The sequence below is a fragment of the Nanorana parkeri genome, unplaced genomic scaffold (assembly GCF_000935625.1).
Source record: "Nanorana parkeri isolate BGI_ZX_2015 unplaced genomic scaffold, ASM93562v1 scaffold357, whole genome shotgun sequence".
NCBI lineage: Eukaryota > Metazoa > Chordata > Amphibia > Anura > Dicroglossidae > Nanorana > Nanorana parkeri.
The window spans coordinates 473,622-491,957 of record NW_017306625.1 but is presented as its reverse complement, the minus strand read 5'-3'; the positions used below and the strand labels follow the sequence as shown (position 1 = coordinate 491,957).

The 18,336-nt window shown below is 42.1% G+C and overlaps 1 protein-coding gene across 2 annotated transcripts in view; it reads right to left on the bottom strand.

The window, feature by feature from the left end:
- The window catches only part of VPS41 (VPS41, HOPS complex subunit), a 236,476-nt gene that overhangs the window by 187,282 nt on the left and 30,858 nt on the right, over positions 1-18,336 (bottom strand). For both annotated transcript variants that reach the window (XM_018558775.1, XM_018558776.1), the window contains exon 3: positions 6,024-6,131. In XM_018558775.1, the coding sequence (XP_018414277.1) occupies positions 6,024-6,131 (108 nt within the window). The remainder of the gene's footprint in view (positions 1-6,023; positions 6,132-18,336) is intronic.

Below are 18,336 nucleotides of genomic sequence, written 5' to 3'. Positions count from 1 at the left end.
CAGGGGTGGCAAACACAAGGCCCACGGGCCGAATCCGGCCCGCCGGACATTGTAATGTGGCCCGCACAGCAGCCACCTCATTTTGCCAGGTTGGGATTTCAGCAAGTGAGCGGCGCGGCCAGTCTGAGCAGGCATTACATATTCCCCTTACTGTGCCGCTCCGTCTCCGCCTCCGCCCTGTCTCCGCCTCCACCGCCGCCTCCTCTCTTTCTGCAGCCATGACGGCTTACAATGCCGCTCTGGTGCCCGCCTCCACCTCGCCTCCCCAGTCCTTCCAGCCAGCGATGCCGGCTTTTTTGCATTGCCTATTTCCATGCCAGGTAGATGTCACCTGATTCGGATGATCAGTTTTACACGACTTTTATACTCGATGCAGACAATCCCTCTGCTCATACAACATAAAGACATCAGAATGTTACACAAAACTTTTTCTAGTTTTATCTGAAAGGGGAAACGCCCTAGGATAGCTTTAAGAAAACTCCAACTACCCTCAAAACTCCTGGGGGCCAACATCCCAGATAATAGACTATGTAATCTAGCAAGCTTGTTCCGGCATGTTAGAGATTGGCTGCTCAACACATCTTATTTTATACCATGATCACTTGGAGGGAGGATAGGAAGCTGTTGGGAATCCCAGGGGTAGTGTCTCCCCTGATGCCTCTTACTTCTTCCCCGGCTTTCCCCACCAGTAATGCTTATCTGGTCTTCTCTCACTTGCAGACTAGGGGTATCACTACACTCAAGGACTTATTGAACCTTTAGGGATGTTGCAAAACTTTGGTGGAACTGCAGAACACCCATGCCATCTCTAGCAATCACTTCCTTCAATACGCCCAAATACGCCATTTCATAGCACACAATCTCCCCCCCATAGGGGCCAAGAGACTATTGGCCTCCACGAAAGTGAAGATGCCACTTTCCGATATCATCCACACCATCCGCTCGACACTCCCCTTGATCTCCTCGAGTGCCTTTCCCGCATATGTCATTAAATGGTCAGACTTTCTTCAGCTACCCCCGGAGGAAACTGAATATCCGTTACTGAAAGGTTGGCTCTCCCTATGGAAGGCTATTGATTTTGAGGTCTGGAGGGAACTCCAGTTCAAACTAGTGCACAGAGCGTACTATGGCTTTAATCTAAATACAAATCCAATCCCCCCGTTTGGCTGACATCATGCCCCATGTGTCATGTCCCGTCCCCAAATCTAGAACACCTTATCTGGTTTTGTCCCTCCATTCAGTTGTTCTGGTCTAACACCCTCGCTTATATGAATGACGATTCTGACACCCTTAGAACCGCCGACCCAGCACTCTGCCTTTTCCATGCCATTAACCACTCCACACCACTAATTGCTAGACAACTCTCCCAATGGGAACATATCTGTATTATCACTGCCAAAAAGGCCATCCTGTTGCACTGGTTATCACCAGCCCCTCCTTCTTTAAACACCGACAGAACTCCTCCATAAACTAGTATCCTTGGAAAAACTGGATGCCCAGTATAGCTGCTCACGCACAGACTGATTTTTTTACCACATGGACCCCATTTCTAACTAAGGAATTATCTTTGGGCCAACTCAAAGAGGTGATACGAGGTGATACGAAGTGGTACCACAATGCGAAATTAACTGCATCCCTGGGACCTCTAGATGTCCTTTGACGTTCCCCTATGAGATATTAACTAGACCAGCCTATGCTATGCTCTTCTTACCCCTTGCAGTCAGATTTACGTGCATGATGCTCTACGGTTTCGATAGTGAATGTGATGCTTGTCGCTATACCTACAACTTTGTTGATGTTTACCTTCATAGAAGCTCTGCGGTTTCTCATTACTGTGAAATAATTGCATGTAATAAAGAGCACCAAACAAGACAGCATGGGAGTCCAACAATGTTTAATAATAGAATAAGTTCACAAACAACACAAAACAGTGAATGCATTTCAGGAGCTTAAGGACCTCCTCTTTGGGGTTACAAAGACAGACATAAACGCATAAAAATTCCTAAATTGGCTTATTTAAAATTAGGGTATAACCACCTGGACAGCTCTTCACAAAGTGAAGAAGGTTAGCAGAAAAAAAGTGACTTTTGTTTTAGCAGGGCTGGAGAAAAGGTGTCCCAACCTCCTAGGACTCATATGAGGTCTTTTCTTTACCCTTTCTCTTTTTGGTTGCTTTTTTGATAAGCATTTATCTTTGTTTTTTTTGGATGTTCTCAACATGCTATGCATAATGTTTCTCTGATGTTTTTATGCTGTGTAATATGTGTTTCTTTTTAGATCTCTGTGGCAATTCAGTTCAGGTATTACTGCAACCCTTGTTTTGTCTGTCTCTGTGATGGGTGGGTTCATAAGGGAGCAGAGATCTAACCATATTTAGCTATGACTAAGGCCACAGCAGACCGAAATGCAACAGCGGCTGTATAGTTTTCATCCTGTATTTGATATAACTATATTTGTACCATGGATTTATTCAAGAGTATTGGCTAGTTATGTTTAAACTAAAGGAAACTTGTAGCAGCAGAATATGGAGACTGTCATTGCTGATATCTGTTTCTGAAAATGCTTCTTGCCTGGTTGTCATTATTTTTAAATAGGTTTAGTACTTTTGGACTGAATCCTTGATCTAGGTCATCAACTCATAAGTATACAGAGACAGTGAGGCAAGTAGTAATCTTAAAAGAGGTCAGAAATGGCATTCCCTGTATCTCTCTATAAAAGGATTCAGTCAAAATTCTGATTACAGGTATTTAAAATGTAATTCCTTGTTAAGGGCATTTTAGGTTAATACTAAGAAGGGTCATGAGAATTTGTGAGGTTTTTTTTGTGTTTTTTAAGAATCAAAATACAGAATGGTTTCTGCAGACTAAACTATCAAATACTTTGGGGGCACTTGAGCTTGATGATTAACCATCTGATTTTTTCGTTGGCATTCATATGTAACTTGAAGGGGCGATCAGCATGATCTTTAGGCATTTCTTTTTTTAACCAGTTGCCGTCCGCCCGTAGAAAAAAAAAAACGGACGGACGACTCGCATCAGCGGGTTGCAGTCTCCAGGCGGCATTTTTTCCTGCTCGCGCGCGCCCCCTAGCGCTCGTGAACTTCTTTTTACCCGACGTGACCGCGTCTTTTATATTTTACTAAAAAATTGGGTAATAATAAATGTTTTAGAATTTAATATTAGGGGAAAGTTTTTTTTTAAATGTTCTGTAATTTTTCCTTAATATATTAAAAAATAAAAACCCCAGTGGTGATTAAATACCACAAAAAGAAAGCTCTAGCTGTCCCCAAAAAAGGGTATAAAATTAATTTTAGTACAGCGTTGCATGACGGAATAAATGTCACTCAAAGTACCGCAGTATGTTTTCCATATGTTAGGTTTTAAAACATTTATTACCCAAGTTGTGTGTCCACAAAAATCACAAAAAACGACCATACCCAAAATTGGCCATAGGTGATGCGTTAAAAGCATCATCAGTTTAGTGTTTACAGTGATTGATGGCCCTAAAAGTATTGCTTGTGCTCTTTCACGGTGATATGTAACGTGCGGCGCAATAGGTGCAATCCTCGTTTTCGCATCTAGGTTCACCCTAGCTGCTTTCCCAGCTACTGTAGCCAGGAATGACAGTTGAATGCGGACGTGGTGTAATATACATCACTTCCTGCATTTAGAGACTGGAAAGATCAGAGGGAGATTGTGTACTGATTGTGTACACATCAGTGTACATATGTACACTGATATACAGCACTCGTCTTGGAGGTGTGTTTGAGGTCGTTATGTTGGAATACTGCCCTGCGACCCAGTCTCTGAAGGGAGGGGATCATGCTCTGCTTCAGTATGTCACAGTACATGTCGGCATTCATGGTTCCCTCAATGAACTGTAGCTCCCCAGTGCCAGCAGCACTCATGCAGCCCCAGACCATGACACTCCCACCACCATGCTTGACTGTAGACAAGACACACTTGTCTTTGTACTCCTCACCTGGTTGCTGCCACACACGCTTGACACCATCTGAACCAAATAAGTTTATCTTGGTCTCAACAGACCACAGGACATGGTTCCAGTAATCCATGTTCTTAGTCTGCTTGTCTTCAGCAAACTGTTTGCAGGCTTTGTTGTGCATCATCTTTAGAAGAGGCTTCCTTCTGGGACGACAGCCATGCAGACCAATTTGATGCAGTGTGCGGTGTATGGTCTGATAACTGACAGGCTGACCCCCCACCCCTTCAACCTGTGCAGCAATGCTGGCAGCACTCATATGTCTATTTCCCAAAGCCAACCGCTGGATATGACGCTGAGCACGTGCACTCAGCTTCTTTGGTTGACCATGGCGAGGCCTGTTCTGAGTGGAACCTGTCCTGTTAAACGGCTGTATGGTCTTGCCCACCGTGCTGCAGCTCAGTTTCACGGTCTTGGCAATCTTCTTATAGCTTAGGCCATCTTTATGTAGAGCAACAATTGTTTTTTTCAGATCCTCAGAGAGTTCTTTGCCATGAGGTGCCATGTTGAACTTCCAGTGACCAGTATGAGAGAGTGAGAGCGATAACACCAAATTTAACACACCTGCTCCCCATTCACACCTGAGACCTTGTAACACTAACGAGTCACATGACACCGGGGAGGGAAAATGGCTTATTGGGCCCAATTTAGACATTTTCACTTAGGGGTGTACTCATTTTTGTTGCCAGCGGTTTAGGCATTAACCCTTTCGCTGCCAAGCCCTCCGGAACATTTTTCAAATCAGCTGGCCAAGCCATTTTTGAATTTTCTGCAATTTTTTCCTATTGATTTGATTTTCAACTGCTGCGTTGCTAGCGTTTGTTTGACAGCTATTAATTTAAAGGGGACAGTCTGCTGAACAGTTATACTATAAGCTGATGGTCGCTAAAGCGACCATCAGCTTATAGTAGAACTGTAAATGCCAGGTCCGTATCGCATACTGACCTGGCCAGCTGGAAGCACTTTTGTAGGTCCGTATGCCATACGTCCTTGGCAGCGAAAGGGTTAATGGCTGTGTGTTGAGTTATTTTGAGGGGAGCTTAGGAGACTTCCCTTCATTACCTGTCCCATTATAACCATTATAACATTGTCAATGTGGCAGAAAGTGAAGGGATATCTCAATTGGGGATACAGAAGAAAAAAGAAAAAAAAAAACCCAATGGAAAGTCTAGACATGTCCAACCCTACTAATACAAAGTATTTTTAATGCCATTATGCCCTTATTACATTGTTATCCCCTTACTTCCTGCCTTGGTGCATTGGGGCAAAAGTAAAAGGAAACTCCTGAATGTGACCAGACAACAACAAAAAAAAACCTGTAATGGGGGAAAAAAAAAATAGTGACAAGACGTACACTGTACGTCTCCCGTCATGAAGGGGTTAAACCATTCCCTTCTTTATCCAAAACTATAAAGAACAGTTGCTCAAAAGGTGCTTACTAATATTAAAAAACATGAGCGTGTTCAAAAAATATAGGAGATCCAGAGGGTTCCCACTTGTTGGACATCAGAGATCAACTAGGAAAACACATGGTCTGATAAATAATCCTCAACCCGAATTGATCTTTTGAACATGAACAGAAAATGAGTTCCCATCGGGCCATTAGGTGTTGTTGTTTTAAAGGGAGGGGGTTTGACGTTTATGTAATTGATGTGGAGGGTGGTTTATATGTGCACATTTGGTAATTTATAGACGCATATTTATTACTTGAAATGAATTAATTTTTTGTATTTAAGATCAATTCGAATTGAGGATTATTTATCAGACCATGTGATTTCCTAGTTGATCTCCGATGTCCAATAAGTGGGAACCCTCTGGATCTCCTATATATTTTATTGAAGACACGGATATATCAGCTGGAAATGAGGAAGTGTTTACTTTGTCTGCAATTTTTCTTGTTTTTGTTTATTTGGGTAATTAATCCACTCCTACCTTTGGTTGCCCATTTTTGTCTGTTCATGTTCAAAAATATGTTTACAAACATGCTATATGAGATGAATAAAGCTTCAGCTGCTAAGTCATACCTTCTCGTGGACTGTCATACAACTTGCTGCATCGTCCTGCAAGATGTCACTTACGCCATTCGACAGCCTTTCATACTTCAACTTTGGTTCCTCTTCACTGTCATCCTCCTAAATACAGAACAAAAGACATCATGTAAATTAACTATCTTATAGCCAATATGTTAAAATCTCTATTTTGTTTAGGTACAGAAACAAGGATGTTTTAAAAGGGCATTATCAGGGTATTTTTTGCTCTCTGTGTTCTACTGGGGAGATCTACTGTCGCTTTCGGTCCTGTCAACAGGAAAAATCAACAGGAAACTTCCATCATCTGCCTCACCTCTCGATCTTGTGAAAGCTCTTAAATTTTGCATTGTTTGTGGGAGGAAACCGAAGCACAGGGAGAACATGCAAACTGCTTGCAGATAGTGTTCTGATCAGGATTTGAACTGGGGACCATTAGTGCTGCAAGGCAGAAGTGCTAACCACTAGGTACTGTGCTGCCCATGTTTTATGGAAACCTAAGGTTTTTCAAGTCACAAGCTGCAAAATCGTTAAAAAATAAGTACAGCTGCCCAGAAACCCCCTGCCATGGTTTTCGGGGGGTCCCCCTGCTCTTCAGGAGGACTCGGGACCACAGCAAGGATTTCAGGATGGAGAGCAAGGAGCAGACCAGAGAACGTCCATTCTCCGATCTGCTCTCTGTGATCAGTGAGATATGAACACTGTACTCACAGCGCTTCCTGTCTCAGCTGCCACAAGGCGGGCTGCACAGAAGTTCAAGCACAATGCGGTACTCTTCTCAAAGGCTCCATAAAGAGAACTTGTCACCTTTGAACGCTATCACAGAGGGACTAGTTATCCCCTGCGTGACAACAATAAAGTTAAGTGGAAAAAAATGTTTTTGCATTTACGGGTAAGTTAACTTTTTTTGGGAAAATCGAATTATCCCTTCAAATCTGGCACCCTATATTTCGCATTCCCCCTTCCCCGTGCTATACTTACCTTTCGGCAGTACGGTGCTATCTGTACCCCATACTGCCATCCAGCGCTATGGATTTTTTTTATTTTGCTCGCAAATTGCGAGCACTCATTGGTCAATGCAGTCAGGTGACCGTCCTGACCAATGAGAAGCGTTACTTAGCACGGTTATTGGGCCCCTGCTTTAGTCCTTGGATAAGTAGTTGTTGTTTTTTTATTTCCACACCCCTGAGCAGGCAACCACAACTGTGTGATTTCTATTTTATACAATAGGCAAGTCAAACCCCACCTGAAAAGAATGGGGCTCATGATTCCAATTACCCTCTTTTCAAGATGTCATCATCCTACAGTGTCACACCTTTTTGTCATCATTGACCTGGATTATTTTCCCAGAATGTCAGTGCATAGGTGATATATGGAGGTGTGAAGGAGTCTATGATTCTTTTGTGCTTTAATGGCACTTATTGGGGTCCTGGTGCCGAAGCTAGCCGAAGGATCGGCCGAAGCTACGGCCAGATCCTTCGGCAGCTTTGTGAATAGACCCATCAGTCTTCACAAAATGCCATTAGAGCATGAAGCAATTGGATGACTCCCATACATCTCCTCTGTACTGTTTTGTAAGCATGGTGTTTTCAAAAGCATTTTTTTTTATTTATACACACTATCTTTATTTATATAACTGATACCACAGCCTGGTGTTCTCCCAGAGCATTGCTATGTACCTCATCCTGTATCATCCTCTCTAACTCAGCGACAACAAACTGCTCCACAACTGCGCCAAGGACATTGTGATTTTGGTGCACCACATCTTTAGTCAAAAGTAGACTGCATTAACACATTTCAATATTATGAGCCTGTGGCTCTTCATTTAACACATGCACATTCTCTTCTACCTTTGACAGAGCACTCTTGCCCACCAGGACCAGGTTGTCCTGACAAACCAGCTCCAGCACTCAGGGCCCCTTGGAGGATTTTAGGGTCATCTGTTTCATCTGACACTGTTGCTAGGGAAAACTGCAAACTTTCCTTAGTGGTCACCCCTACTACATTTAGATTAGCAGTTATAGATCATTCAACATGACATAATTTTCATAATAATGTAAAACATGCGTCTTCCTACTGCACAGGATTGAAGAAATAGGTCACCAGCACTCCATGAGTTAAAATGAATAAGTCCTTTTAATGGACAATGATGTCACAGAAATCCAACATGAGCCGACGTTTCGGGGCCACACAGGGTCCCTTCTTCAAGGCCGGGACTGCTGAAAGGTGTGCGGAGGGCATTTCCATCAATTGCTTCCTACTGCACAGGGCACTGAACAGAGGGAAGTCTCTCTAAATACACAATGGATCCGACCACTACAAAACAACCAGTTTTAATGCCAGTCTCTCCTAGGACTAACATACAGGTGAAACTCGAATAATTAGAATATCGTGCAAGAGTAATTGCAGTAAGTGCTGCAAAAGGGGCCCAAACCAAGTACTGAGTACATATGCATGCTTGTACTTTTCAGAGGTCCGATATTGTTCTATGTACAATCCTTGTTTTATTGATTGCATGTAATAATCTACTTTTTTGAGGTTGTGGATTTGGGGTTCTTGGGGTTTTCATGAGCTGTAAGCCATAATCATCACAATTATGACAAATCATGGCTTGAATTATCTTGCTTTGCATGTAATGAGTCTATCTCATATATTAGTTTCACCTTTTAAGTTGCATTAGTGAAATAAATGAACTTTGCACGATATTCTAATTATTCGAGTTTCACCTGTATTATTCATAACACTCTTCATAATCAAGAAAGTATTAGCACACACTGCTGGAGTTTTAATCTTCTTTATTTCAGATTGACGAGGTTGTGACAAAACTGCCAACTCCTCTTTTTGTGGACCTGCCATTTCCAATATGGTCACAGGGTAAAAAAAATAAAAAATCAGCAGTCCCAACATGCACCTCATCACCCCCTGCAAACTTGACTTGGACTCTTCCACCATTGCTAGGGGTGACTGCAGACACTTTATCAACACAAGCCTGGGGGGCAAGACTTTTGCCTGGCTGGGTTACTTTGTGCTTTATCCAAGGTCAGGGGACATTTGGCAACAGCATGCCCCCATTTACTGCACCTCAAGCACTGCCCTTGCCTCCATATCTTTGTCAGGGTTTCCTACATAGTATTTCCATGCATGTTGAGGCAACTTTGCATCATTCTGGATCTTCTCCATTATCAAAATTTCCCCTTTACCAACCAATAGGGCACCTAAAACATTACAATTCTGACCAGTGTTCTTTGGGTCACGCTTCCCGAAGAGCAATCCTCTCAACTGCAGTTAAAAACACTTTCACATCATCAGTTGGCAACATCTTTTGCATAAAGCAAGCTGGCCTAATTTTACCAATGTTGCTATGGGTAAGAACATTTGCCCCTGCTTCTGGAAAGCCATTAGCTCTGCCACTCTCTGTAGCTGTGGTCACCACTGCCAAATTATGTTTACACTACTTCACAAAAGTTTCCGGTTGGGGCATGTTGGTCTTGCTTATTTGCTACAGTTCCCCCCAGCTCAAATAATTATCTCAATTCAGCAATGTCTGCTTTTTTTTCTGTACATCCAGTTCAAAGATTTCCAAAGCATTAAGGCCGCATTCACACTGCCGCGCATTTACGTGCGTATTGCAACATATGCAAATAAATGGCTCCACACACATATGGGGCCTTATATTTGCGTAGCGTATAAATGCGCAAAAACAGGATGGAACAGAGATGCGTCCGGGCAGAGTATTTCTGCGTGTTTACGCATGTACATGCGTGCAGCACATAAAAAATTCCATTATGAGTGATGCATTCTGGGATTGCATATAGTGCACGCATATACGCGCATAGACGCTCATATATACGCAATATACAATTTTGCTTGTGTTGTGTGTGAATGAGGCCTAAGATCACAATATGCATGCAGACATGCAGCTTACAGAGTCCACAGCAACTTGCACAGATCTTGTAAAATGGTGCAATTTAAGAGCTGCTCTCAAATTAACTCCTGCAGGTACACACCTGCCGCAAACAAAATGCTGTATCTTTCAATGGCCATTTAATTAGTTTATCCCACGATAACTTACTTCTCAGCGAGGATCAGCAGATTCCAAGCAGACATCTGCAATTTGCCTTATCCACTATATTTAGAGATTTTGTTCTGAACAGAAAGCTTCTCAGAAACTTAGCCCACACAAAAAAGTACATTTTAGGGCTCCTGACCACTTTTATTCATCAACAAAACATCTTTACATCAGGTTTTTGCAAAGATACTAAGTACAACTTCAGCCTGGCACTTTGGTCTGCATAGACCCTCAATCTGTTTCAGCACAGATTCAACCCTTTCCCTCAGATATCGGCCTAGGCAGGGTGCCTGTCTAAATGGCCAGACAGGCCAGTCCACATGCTCCTTAAGGCCCCATTCACACTAAGAGACATGCAAGTCGCGCAACTGTCATTTTCCGCGATATCAAGCAAATGGTTGCATTGAGCAAAGTAGAATCGCACCGAAATCCGCTCCAAAAAGGGTCCTGTTGTAGCGACGCGCGACATCGCCGAACAGAGCCCCATTGACATGCATTGGAGAGCGATATCGCACGGTAAATATGCGCGATATCGCACAGATTACCACGCGATAAAACGCTCAGTGTGAATGGGGCCTAAGTGTCTTTAATGCTATTCCTGCAGCATATATGTATACATATCTGTAGATTGCCATTACTAAACATTTCTAAAGGTGTCCCTGTCGTCATTGTAAAGATAAGGGTAAAAGTTCCTCTTTCAAAAAGTTTTCAGTATGTCAAATACCACCGACTCAAACTGTACGTCAAGGCTGAGTCCAGTACAATGTATTGCAACAGTGGTTCCCCTTGGGTTCTCACCTCTTACAAATGTTACCCCAGAACTAAAATAATGCCATATGTGACTATAATTTAAATTACATTTCATATTAATTTATAGCAAATGCTTACAAAATATTTATCTTCAAATGGCAACTGAAGTTAAGCCTTTTTTTTTTAAAGTTTTGTATAGAGTGCAGAGGGATTAGAACATTTGCCAGAATTTTATTGCCATCTGTGCCACCATTAGGAAAGATCATCCTCTAAATTTGTCCTGGTGATTATCACTGAACGTGAAAGAAAATTCTAAGTTTTGGGTTGGCTCCAAAAGAGGAACACATGGGCAATCTTCCAAATGGGACACAGGTTCTGGTGATGCTGCTGACCAAGAGGGACTTTTCCCGCTTTGGAGGGATTTCCTCTAACTTCCTGTTATGGCTATTAGACAGGAAGCAAATGAAATTCTCCCCAATGGGACACATAGAGGGGAAAAAAGTTGTCAGGGGTTATAAACCTCCCTTACTATATCCAAAACTACAAAAAATATTGCACATAAACCTCAACATAAAATAACATGTAATACACACAAATGTGCAAATGAAAAACACAGTATGAAATTAATTTTCAATTTTAATTGTACATTAATCATAACAGGAATAACGCAAGTTGAAATGCATGTGAGCCAACATTTCAGATGCATTTTCTGCTGTTTATATATGAAATTTGCAAGGGAAATGTCTTTTCTCTATCCTTATCCCTTTGTCTTCTCTAAACCACTCTGTTTATGAATTACACCCTACTGTGTACTAAACCTCCAGTCTCATTCCTCTCTGACCATTCTGTCATCCCCCTCTGACCATTCTGTCATCCCCATCTTCTATCCAAACAATGTTTTCCATCCTTTGTCCACTCCATCTTCTATCTACACAAGCTTATGTGCTATGACCATCTGTCCACTTTCAAGCTCTGTCTAATCTCATTATGTCAGCCTGCTTTATTCAGTCCACATTTTTACAGCAAAGATACACAAAATGTATAATTTATTTATTAGAGCAAGCATTTTTTAATAATAATCAGTGGTGTTTTTTTTAAAAAGCTATTTTATACACGGTCACATAAATATAGTCTAAGCTGCTAGATAAGCTGTCAGTGGTTGCAGTGGAGAAGTACTGAACAGGTGATCATGGCACTACAGCAAACACTGCAGTTCCTGTATTGTTGTCAGTTTTGGAGCTTGCCTGGGTGCCCCAGCAGCATACTTAAATCATTGAGAACAACTTTCTATAAAGCATTCTTAAAAATATTCAAGTGCCTAGATCATTCTCAATAGTTGTTGTCAGAAGATGTTCACTGGGATGTCAGAGCCAGGTTAAAGCTGAACTCCAACTTTCCCTTTTATGGCCAAACACCTATAGCAAGGTCTCTACTTTCTTTAAACTGATTACTCTCAATCCCCTGCAAACTTGAATGTCTGCAATATAACCCTTTGAAGCTGCAGAAGCTATCTTGAGTCAACCTTCATTCCCTGTTTGAAAAACCTCCATCATTCATTAATCAACTGTCATTGGCACCATTCTCACGGCTATTACCTTTCTTTGCCATCCTTTAGTTCCCGAGCTCTATGTGAAAGAACACATCCTGGCATCTGTTTAGATGTGGCTGCAGCTAGTCAACCAATTAGCAGGCTGCACAGCTAAAGTCTACACAAAACACATCCCGGCATCAGTGTAGACATGCCTGCAGCCTGTCAACCAATTAGCAGCTAAAGTCTACAACACCCAATTTCCAGCAGGGAGAAGCAGGCCCACCTAAAGGGATCATGGGGATGTGCTGCTCCATATAATTCTTTTGAATGAGGCAGAAAGCTGTGAAATTTTCAGAAGCCTGATGGCTCCTCCCACCTAAGAGCAGCAGACAGACCCAGTGATGACATCACTAGGGCCTAAAATAGGTATTTCTTAAAAAACAAAAATGTTATGAATAGCAAATGTTAATTGTATATTGATCAGGGGTAGGGGGGAACAAGGAAAGGTGTTATATGCTGAATACACTACACTATAGCTATATAGGATCTCACAAAACACACACAGGAACCAATACTTAAAGAAGATATTAATCCATAGTTAGATGTTAAAGCAGAACTCTGGGAAAAATCAAGTCCTAAATTTGCAGCCGGGCTACCCCCACACTGCAAGGGTTAAGTTCTCCTTTTGTCAAAATCAGGAGCCAGCCAAAATCTTGTTTCGGGCAAGTATAATTTTGTTTAACCTCTTGCCGTCCGCCCGTAGTAGAAAAACGGACGGACGGCACTGCTGCATTGGCGGGTTGCCATCGCCAGACGGCATTTTTTTTCTGCTCGCGCGCGCCGCCTAGCGGGCACGCACGGGCAGAAAAGACCCGTCCAATGCGAACACCCGGTACCGGGTGTTTCACATATAGGCGATCAGCGGGTCCATAGCTCGCCGATCGCCTATATGTGCTCGTTTGCGTCCGCCCCCCTGACCCCTCACCTTGAATCCCGGGATCCGCTGCCCCATCTGCGGCCCGGGATCGGCTCGGAGGGCGTCAGGAGGAGGAGGACGGGAGATCAGCTCCTTGCAGATCTCCGTCCGGGCTGTGAATGCAGAAGTGATGTGTATTACATCACTTCCGCATTCACCTGTCAGTCATCTGGCTGCTATAGCCAGAGAGAAGAAGCTGATGAAGCAGATCTCTGCTTCATCAGCTTCTTTTGGGGTCCACAGGTGACTTTAGGGGTCCTAGAGACACCTAATGTCTCCATAAAGAGGACCTGTCAGTGTGCCTTTGCTATTATATAGGGGATTGTTATACCCCTATATAATAGCAATAACAACAAGTGCAAAAAAATGAATATAAATAAAAATAAAAGTCACATATAAAAAAGTAAAATAAAATAAAAGTCAGATATAAAAAAAGGGGAAAAAACCCCCCAAAATGTTTAACTCCCCCACCCCCACGTTTACGCGCCTATAAACGTAAATACGCGTCCGGTGCCCCAGCGCGCAAAAATTACAATTGCGCTACACATGTTACATATCGCCGCGAACGTCGCAGTGAGAGCAATCATTTTAGGGCCATCAATCACTGATAACACTAAACTGATGAGCGGTAACAGCTTTTAAAGCGTCGCCTATGGCCAATTTTGGGTATTATCGTTTTTTGAGGTTTCGCGCGCGCACGCAATTTTAAGGCTTGACATGTTTAGTGTCTTTTTACCCGACGTGACCCCATCTTTTATATTTTACCAAAAAATTGGGTAATAATAAATGTTTTATCATTTAATATAGGGGAAACTGTTTTTTTTTTTAAATTTCGGTAATTTTTCCTTAATATAGTAAAAAAATAAAACCCCCAGTGGTGAATAAATACCACCAAAAGAAAGCTCTATCTGTCCCCAAAAAAGGGTATAAAATTCATTTCAGTACAGCGCTGCATGACGGAATAAATGTCAGTCAAAGTACCGCAGCGTTGAATACTGAAAAATGGCCTGGATGGGAAGGGGGTTTAACACCGCGGATGTCAACTGGTTAAGCTGCCTGGACAAAATGAGCACTTAACCCCTGCAGTGTGGGGTTAGCCCCACTGCAAAGGCTACAATTTGATTTGCCCGGAGTTCCGCTTTAAGAAATCTTCAGCAGCAAAGCTCCACTACCTCTAGGGAACACCCATGATCCGGCTTAGAAAACTTCCAGGCACTCTTTTGTGTGTACAAAAGTTGATGCTGATATGTTCAAGATATCTGAACAACAAAGAGGCCCGGATTCCCCACAAGGCCACCGAGGCCCGGCCTCGGGGCGGCAGGGCGCAGAGGGGGCGGCAGCAGTGGTTATAAGTAACCCTGCCGCTCCGTGCAGACTGTAGACAGTGAGAGGGGAGAGCTGTGCTCTTCCTCTCTCACCTGTCACTGGAGTTCCAGCACAGTACTGTGCTAGAACTCCTGTATTGGAGGTGACCGGGTCAATAAAGAGAACCTGTCACCTCCAATTGCTATTACACAGGGGATTGTTTTCTCCTGCGTGATAGCAAAAAAGTTATCACAGAACCTGGCCTTGAGGCGGCAGGGAGAGTAAATCCGGCCCTGTCAACAAACCATCGGTTATACTTTCCTATAAGAGTGAATGCTTCCCACATCATCCAGTTACAAATTTACTGCAATCATTGTCAAAACATAAACATTATTACCTTACTTGACTACGTGCAGGCAAGTAATTTTAATACATTTGTAGCTATTTACCAGAAACCTTAAAAACAAGGAAATTCTTTAGTGGTACCGGTCAGATCATGTCTAGGCCGGAAAAAAAACACTTTGTTGCCAAGGACTATAACGAGATGTCACAACCCAAAAAGATAGCATAGCAAAACAGATGTTTGAAGGACAAAATATAGCACTCATGCAAGTATCCATGCAGAAAATGTATTCTATGTTAAAATGTATTAATGCCTTCAGCAAGGGCAGCAGGTATTTTAACATTACACTATAAGAAGTTGTTTCAACAGTAATGTCCTTGCTGAAAGCGCTTTTAAGTATATCTAAAGGCAAAACTCTTCTTTAAGTTATGGATTCAGTGGGAAAGATTTGAAGTCTCTTGTAAGGATAGCTTGTGCTGGTGTCCTGAATTGGTAGGATGACCAGATATAGGGAAACTGCACAAAGGAAACCACACTAAGCCTAAATAAATAAATACAATTTATTACAAACACAAGAATACAAGTGACCAAAAAACATAATATATATCAACCTATACACAACATAGTGAACATACGTGAAAATTGTAAAACTAACTACCTAACTATGTACAAACATAAGATGAGGAGACAGCAAATAAAATACCTAACAGTTGTTTTAACTAGGGATGCACCAATATCGTTTTTTCGGTTTCGAGTAGCAATATTTTTTTCGGTACTTGCCGAAACCGAATACCGATACTGGAAGTCCTATTAAGGAAGCTGAGCAGCTCGTAATGACTCGCTGCCAGGGTTCCTGATTAGCTGGGAAGCCGGCTCCATGCTGCCTCTTCACCAGGTAACGAGAAAGCATGGAGCCGGTGTTCTATCGAAAGCTCCAACTCTTCAAGATCTCCAACTACCTCACTTCCCACAAAACTTTTCGAGTTCTCCAATAGGTGTACTGCATAGTATTGTCAAAATGCAGCTGTACAGACCTCCTCCTGTCTTCCTGTTTTGCAGTGTAACACCATCTTGCCCAAATCTCCAACTTGCAAGTACCCAGAAGTGAGATAGTTGGAGATCTCGACGAACTTGAGCTTTCGATAGAACACCCTGCTTCCCGACCAATCAGGAAGCCGGGCGGCAAATCATTACACTTCCTGATTGGTTGGGAAGTCAGCTCCATGCTCCCTGCTAACGAGGGATCATAGAGCAGGCTTCCCTGCCAATCCGGATGCCGGGCGGCATGTAATGACTCGCCGCCCAGCTTCTTGATACCAGAAGTTCCGGTATCGAGATATGTATCGGGAGCATTTGGGTGAGTTCTTTTTGATTTTGGTTCCTGTCCAGACTTCAAATTCCTTCAGAGTAGTCCAATCAGGTGTATTCAAGTCACTGGCTCTCATTCGAGTCACTGGCTCTAAGCATAGTTTCATAGGAGACAAGAGCTGTCAGCTAACGACTGCAGCAGCTTTTGTGGACCCTCTAAAGGGAGCCACTGAGCCACGCTCACCCAATCAAGAGAGCTGAGGGGTGTGATCTAGGATTGCTAAAGCGCTAATGATATTTAAGTGGGCACTCTCTCAATGCAAGTTTTTGTAACTGTAACAATACAGATGACTATGTTTTACAGCCTTTACAGCCCGACAACTATTATTAAATAGAAAGAAATCATGGATAGATAGCAAATTTAGCAGGTCTGGTATCAAACTGATTGTTATTCTCTGATACAACAGGGTAGTCATGTTTTTTAAAGATATCTCCATTGTAGCCACCATTATGAGACTTGCATGAACACTGAACTCTGTGTAATGCAAAGCCAAATTGCAGATGTACAGTATACAGGCAGGCATTTTACAACCGCTATTAGCAGGTGCTAGATTGAGACATCCTGCTGATGGGGTTTATGATATCCAACTGGTCATTTACCACTGGGCTCATTATTAGGTGCAGATTCTTGGTTAAGCAGGATTCAGGATACTGCTAGATTTTTTGGTGGCAGCACTCAACGTGCACGCACAATGTCCTACATGTGCGTTTATTTGCATGCAGGTGGTGGGGGTGGAAGGATTGGTTTTATTTTATTTGACATTTTTATATATTTTATTATTTTTTACTTTTTTATATAACTTTTTATTTTTTTACTTTGTATTAATTCTATTATTTTTCACTTTTTCCACTTATTTTATTATATGTTTCCACTTAATTTTGTCCCTATCACACAGGGACTTACAAGCCAGAACTTACAGAAGTGATGGCAACAAGAAATAGCCACCTTATGGGTAAGAAAGGAATGGGAAATATCCCTGATACGTTCAAAAGGTGTTTTGTAAATGTAGCAAGAGTACTACATTTAGATCAGAAGGAGTAACAGGGGAGCAAACAGGGGAGCCACTTGGGGCCACCCTACACAAAGGTGTTGACCAAAGAAAGGGAAGCCAATGGTTTCGCGAACAAGATCGCAGGAGATGAGACCCCTTAATGATGCTGAGGACCAAATGCTGGTCCAAGTCCAATCTGTAAAAAAGGCAAGTATACAGGTGAAACTCGAATAATAAGAATATCGTGAAAAGTTCATTTATTTCACTAATGCAGCTTAAAAGGTGAAACAAATATATGAGATAGACTCATTACATGCAAAGCAAGATAATTCAAGCCGTGATTTGTCATAATTGTGATGATTATGGCATACAGCTCATGAAAATCAGCTAATTAAGCCATAACACCTGCAAAGGGTTCCTGAGCCTTTAAATGGTATCTCGGTCTGTTTCTTTTGCATTAGTGAAATAAATGAACTTTTGTACGATATTCTAATTATTCGAGTTTCACCTGTGTGTCCCATAGAAAATGTACTGAGGTGAAAGCCTTTTGCCTCCATCTGTAAGTGTTACAATTAATATTCTACAGTTTTGTTAGTTAAAACTGTCATTTTCATTAGTATATACTGAGCAAAAGAATGTATTTAATAACTTTGTTTTTCTGTCTTCTCCCTGTCATTTGTAATCAGCCTCCCGTGCTCGTCTATTATGGGACCTACATGTTCTTTTGTTACCTTTTTTAATGTTTATATACTGGAAGAAACTTTTGGGGTTCCTTTTAGAGATGTTCAGATACCAAGCACCGTACGTGGTACACGTAGAGATACTTTTCCTGCTACTAGACTAGAGAAGAACTCAAAAGTTAGAATTCAGCTGTCATTTTTAAAAGGAGCATGCAGGGCTCCTGAGATTTGTGCATCCATATATATATATTATATCTATAGATATATATATATATATATTATATATATATATATAT